This window comes from Elephas maximus, chromosome 8 (assembly GCF_024166365.1).
Source record: "Elephas maximus indicus isolate mEleMax1 chromosome 8, mEleMax1 primary haplotype, whole genome shotgun sequence".
Lineage (NCBI taxonomy): Eukaryota > Metazoa > Chordata > Mammalia > Proboscidea > Elephantidae > Elephas > Elephas maximus.
This window is the reverse complement of record NC_064826.1, coordinates 52,313,492-52,319,491: the sequence shown is the minus strand read 5'-3', so window position 1 is coordinate 52,319,491 and position 6,000 is coordinate 52,313,492. Positions and strand designations below refer to the sequence as shown.

At 38.5% G+C, this 6,000-nt stretch overlaps 1 protein-coding gene across 1 annotated transcript in view; it reads left to right on the top strand.

Moving 5' to 3' along the window:
- The first annotated feature begins 297 nt into the window (after positions 1–297).
- Positions 298–6,000, top strand: part of CACNA2D1 (calcium voltage-gated channel auxiliary subunit alpha2delta 1) — a 542,050-nt gene continuing 536,347 nt past the window's right edge. Inside the window, exon 1 of the mRNA XM_049894495.1 lies at positions 298–752. Coding sequence (XP_049750452.1) covers positions 658–752 — 95 coding nt within the window. The 5' untranslated portion in view covers positions 298–657. The remainder of the gene's footprint in view (positions 753–6,000) is intronic.

Sequence of the window (6,000 nt, the reverse complement as noted above, 5' to 3'; positions counted from 1 at the left end):
GGTCCGTTCCCCTTCTGCACGCCGGGCGGCGGGAGCAGACGCCGACTTTGGGAGTTCCTTTCTGCCTTGTATGGAGGACTTCTCCCGGCCCATCTCCGCCCGACTGCTCTGACGCCCAGCCCTCCCGCTGCCCACCCCCAACCACCTCCCTCTGACTTGCCCGGAGAAGCCAGACGGAGCCTCTCCCTTCCACAAGTCTCTCTGCCTGCCATTCCCTCATTCCTGCATCCACCCCCCCACCCCAGCGCCGTCACCCCTCCTCCGCCCCCGCCCCCGCCTCCTCCTGTTCCACGGCAATCAGGGGAATAAATCAGGGAGGAAACCGAGAGGGAGAGAGCCAGAGCGAGAGTGCCCGAGCGCCCGCGGGCTCGCGGAGGTCTGTTTCCAAAGTCGCCCTTGATGGCGGCGGAGGCAAGGCAATCGCGGTACCGAGCTACCGACGCGCGCTAAGGGGTTCGCCCGCCGCCGCCCCTTCCCCGGCGCCTGGTTTCCCCTCACCGCTCCCCGCGCGAGTCCGCGCCCCAGGCCCGGGCGCGCCAGCCTTCCAGACGCCCGCTGCCGAGGGGAGAGTGTGCTCCCCTTCCGCCTCCCGCGGTTTCCAGTACCGTTCCTTCCCCGGGTCGGGGAGGGAGGGGGCATTGATCTTCGATCGCGAAGATGGCTGCTGGCTGCCTGCTGGCCTTGACTCTGACACTTTTCCAATCTTTCCTGATCGGCCCCTCGTCAGAGGAGCCGTTCCCTTCGGCCGTCACGTAAGTCGGCGGGCCGGGCCGGGCCGGGCCGGGCCGGGGAGGGCGAGGGGCGCCGCGGGAGCTGGGGCTGGGGGGTCCCTTCCCAGAGTTGCGGGGCTGCTCTGCCTGTGGGGGTGGGGAGCGAGCGGCCGGGGAGGCGGGCTGGAAGCTGGGGAGGCCGAGCGCGAGGTGCGCGCTGCTCGCCGCCGGAATGCGCACTGAGCCGGCGTCTCGGGCGCTTTGGAGGGTCCTGGCAGTCCCGGGAAACGTCCGCGAGGACTCCCGGCGCTTCAGCCCATCTCTGAAAGGGTTGAGACTTAAGAGTTTTGCTGAACTGGGGGGGAAAGTTTCCAGCCAGATACACCCTCCCATCAAACCCAGTCGAATAAAAAGTTGTGTTTTGGAGAGGCATTTTACAAATAGGTAATTTCAGGCTTGCCAGGGTAGCCTGGACTTTTCCCGCACTTGGCCTCTAGGATGCTTTCTAATTGCTATGGTGTTGAAACTCGTTTAGATCCCACATTGCTAGGTGCGCTTGACTGCCTTTCTGATCCCAAACGTGCTTCGCTCCCCGCAGCTCCATCCAGCATGCTGTCCACTCTGGAGGCTGGCAGGTACTGGGGCCGGGCGACCTACCCTCCTCACCTTTTATTCCAAACATCTAAATGTCGACAGACACGCGGTTTCTGTTCTTAAAATGAATAGAACCTATTCTCTGAGGGAGGGACTGAGCCTTTCCAGGATGTCCTGCTGCTTTCTCTTATTTTTAACCTATCTAAAATAACTTTTAAATTAAAAAAAAAAAAAACAACCCGTTGCTATCCTGGCAACAGGGCTTTAAAGGTAGCTGTAGTCAAACGGCAGGAAGGGAGTAGAAAATAATAATTCTCTCTTAAACTGGAAAAAAAAAGTCAAAATCATATAAATATATACATATTTTTAAATGCTCTGAATAGCTTATCAAGCATTCTGGAAAAGCATTTATTTTGGTTCTTGAAGCTACTTTAAAGCTTGTAACGTCCTAAGTGGATGAGTCACTTTAATGCATTTTACATAACAAAAACAAAGCCCAAGGTAGCCTTCCCGGTATTTATTCTGCTGGGAATTATTTGCTGTCTTTTGTTGCCTGAGTGCTGAATACTGGAGTTTTTGGTGGATACTAACAGGGAACCTTTACCATTCGAAACCCGCAGCTATTATTTAAAGCTTAAATATTTATTACATTACGTGTCAGTGCAAAAATCTGGAGGACGCACATTCTCACCCGGAGAAGGGGAGTGTCTGATTTTTTTGTCGTTGATTTATAGTAATGTATCCCCTTTAGATAATCTTCCATAAAAATGATGGCAGATCCTTTTTTGTTATGAAGCAAAAGGGTAAATGCCATTTGTAGATCATTTAATGGGCACAATGGTCCAAGTGGGTGTTTGGAAACAAAGGTAAAAATTACCCTGAAGATGCTTCAAAATTATTCAGTCTTATGAAAAAAAATCACACATTTATTTATTTAATTTTTAGTCTTTTTGTAGCTTGGCCTATTAAGTGAGAATTCAAGTGATTCATTTGTATTTTGGTCACATAAAGAAGTAGTTGTTTAAAAAGGAGGCACGTTCTAAATGTGTTTACACATTTTTAAAGTATTGTTTTCAATTGACAATTCATCAATATTTCTATCATTTGGGGGACATAGATTATTCCACCATTGGAGATAACCATGACCTTTCAAAACAGAACCAGATACAACCTTCCATAACTGAACAGAGTATAGTAAAATATTACTGTAAAAATTCTTACTATAATAAATGCAATAAATGTTTTCTTAAAATGAAAATAATTCCATTTTAATGGTCAGAAATTCACTAGGGACAAGAAATAAGAGTTAGTGAGCTAAAATAGGAATTAAGACACCACATTTTTTCTTTGAAAGAATTTGAGTTTCATTTTTAACAATAGAACCATGTATGACATTTTTAAAGTATCTAAAACGTTAGTTTTTTTTTTTTATGAAAAAGAACTTAATGAAAGATTTGGTAGAGCTAGCTCAATCTCCTGTAGGTAACATTAACAATATTTTTGGAAGGCTTCTCCATCTTCAAGTATTTATTTGCAAAGTTAGTAATACTGTTCTCTGAGGAGGGGAGAAATGTTAGTTGACATTTGTACTTCTGGTTAGATTTCTGAAGAAACTTCTCGAAATAAAAAAAAGTTGAGCGTTACTTTCATCAAGATGTGGTGCCATTTGCTTTTCTTTCAAGAAAACAATTCCTGTAGCATATATCATATAAATCTTAAATCTTTGGGAAAATTTGTAAGTTTATAAAACCTGAATGTAAAGATTATAGCATTCACTAAAGGCAGATGATTTAGGTGCGTATATATGCATTTCTCTGGAAATTATTAGTAAATTCTTTTGTTTTCTGACAATTCTATTTTTCAGAGAAAAAGTAATATAAGAAGTTTTTATCATCACAAGAGGAAGAACGTGCCATCAATACACTCTAAAATTAATTATGCACTAATTTGAGTGAGGCCTGATTTAGAATTAGTAATTCAGAGTTGTGTTTTTTTTTTTTTTTAAAGAGGATATTTACAATAATATGAAGGGCTTAAATTTTATTATAATAAAATATAGGTAGTGTGTTATTTTAAATACTTCAATTTCTGTTCTCTGGCTTAATATGGATCTAATGTAGCATAAAAAAATGTAGCATAGTCTGTATTAAATAGTAGTTAAACATTCTGGATTAAAATAGTAGTTAAATTGTTCTAACAGTTAACCCTATAAAGCTTTTTTTTTTTCCTCAAAGGGAATTTTGATACTATTATTTCACTGGATTAGGCGTTTCTTTTGGAAATGTTTGCCTCAAAAAGGTGTAAAACGTAAATATACCATATGGTAGCAACCACCTAATATGTGTAGGTTTATATGTAACTGGAAGATACATCATTTGCATTTTATGGTACACACATATTATGCTGGTATTTTAAAATATAGTTTCAAAAAGAGGAGCTTTCCTGTGTAGAAATAATTTCTTGGCACATATTTTAAAACACTTCTATTTTAAAATTCAGGGTAGCATATATGGTAACCAGTATGATGGCAGCTAACAGCAACAGCAAAAATTGTAATGTTAATTTAAATCTGTCCTCTTTACATTTAGCATGTATTTAAAAAGCCAGATTTTTAAAGCATGGTGTTGTAACTGTAAATCATGTATATCTTTATCTCATTGTCATATCAATTGCCAATCATTGTCATATCAAAATACCAATCAGCCAAAAAGAATTGGCTGAAAGTCAATTGGTAGATAGGAATTTTAATATAAAACATATATTGGTATAAATATTTAACTAAGAATCTAATTATCAACAGAAAATAACAAGGATAAAATCTCATAAAAGAATAGTATTTTGGGAGCTTCAAATTCTTATGATATAAATCTTTTCCCCCCATCATTAGACAAATTTGTATTTAAAGGGTTTAGAAAAGAAGTATCTGCATGTCATGACATTGAAATGGATATCTTCTCTATGTGTTAGAAGTGATATAATTATTCTTAAGTGTGGTTAGCAATTTCTATTTATATAACAAGCACTCAAGGAAATGTGCCTTCTGATAAATGATGAGATAAAATATTAAAAATAAAATAAAACCTAAAAACAATTAATGTTAATAAATCCCTTTCTCATATCTTCAGTTCCCGTCAGCTTTATCACGTGCCAACGTTTATTATCCTTCAAGTGTATGTTTAGAACATGCAACAGTGGGTGTATTTTCCTAATAAGTAGTAACATAATGTTAAATTCATTAATATTCATATGTAAGTATATATGTGGCTGTTTGAATTTGCATTCAAATGATTATTAGGCAGACTGAAATGGATATAATATAAAAACATTTTGGTAATCTTACCTTCTCGTATGTACGAGAAGCTAAATTTATTATAGTTTATAAAAAGGAAATAAAATGTGCATTTATCACTTTTTTTTACAGCTTTCATTAGTTGTATTTTGATTTAATAAGTAAATATAAAACCAGGAACTTAAGTGGATGGTTCATTTTGGAAATAGAATAACAACAACAACAACAACAAAACAAACAAACAAAAAAACTACCACTCTTTTTTTTTTTTAAGAAATGTGGCTGCATAGACACCTTTCTGTTATTTCTCCAACGCTAATAAAAAGAACATAGTAATCTTCCTTTTAGAGTTTTACACATTGTACATTTTTGCAGTAAGAGAAACAATACATGCAAGTTATATGTTTAATTCAAATTTAGTTTTTACTTTTTAGAAGCATGTATTTATAAGGAACAACTGTGCAGTGAGGAAGTTTTTAAAATTTTTAAAAATTATGCGCATACACACTCGATATTACTTTATGTATTTTCTGCGGTATCATTATGAGAAAGGCTGCACGAAGCTCTGTTCTTTTCCCTATTTTTCAATACAGATGCAAATTTTTAAGAGTAACTGGTTTTTCTGAATTCACATCTTATTATCTAGTAAGTGTCTTTAAATTATTTATGACCTTAAGATAGAGTTTTAAATGGATACAGTGGAATATATTTTAGGCAAATGACCCAATTTGTTGATCTCCTTTAGCGTTTACATGTATGGGCATAAATAATTCTAAGGTAAATATGCTTAAATACAATTACATAAAAAAATCAGAGTTTGATTGTTCCGTTCTAAAAAGGAACATTTTGTCATTATTAAAGTGATGGCCTCCCATTATTTGTAATAAAATAGCTCTCTGGGGTAGTATTTCAAAAAGCATGTAAGCTGCTTACTATGGGGAACTAACTCTATTCTGTTATATCCAATCCACATTTATTTAGGGTTTACAGTGGGCATCAAGCACTGTGTTAATAAGTGTGTCAACCAGGCCTTCTTTTCCTGGATTGTCTATGAGCAGTACCCCAGTGTTTCCAAGTCTTTCGTTTGGTAGTTGTCCTATACTTGGGAATGCATCGTGATGGCCAGCCATGATAGTTTACACATGAGTCATTTTTTCTTTTATGTGCATTAAAACACGAAAATGGCTGTGTCATATGGTTTGCAAGGTTGAAGGAAAAAGACCAATGATTTAAATGTCAATTGAGATAAAACGAGTAGCGCATTGTGAAAAATGTATTTACTACCTTCCTGAGGTTCCAAAATATTAACACTGCACAATTAGATAATTTTGCTCTAGATTATACTGTCATTGTTGTTGTTGCTGTTAGGTGCCGTCAAGTCAGTTCTGACTCATAGAGACCCTAAAG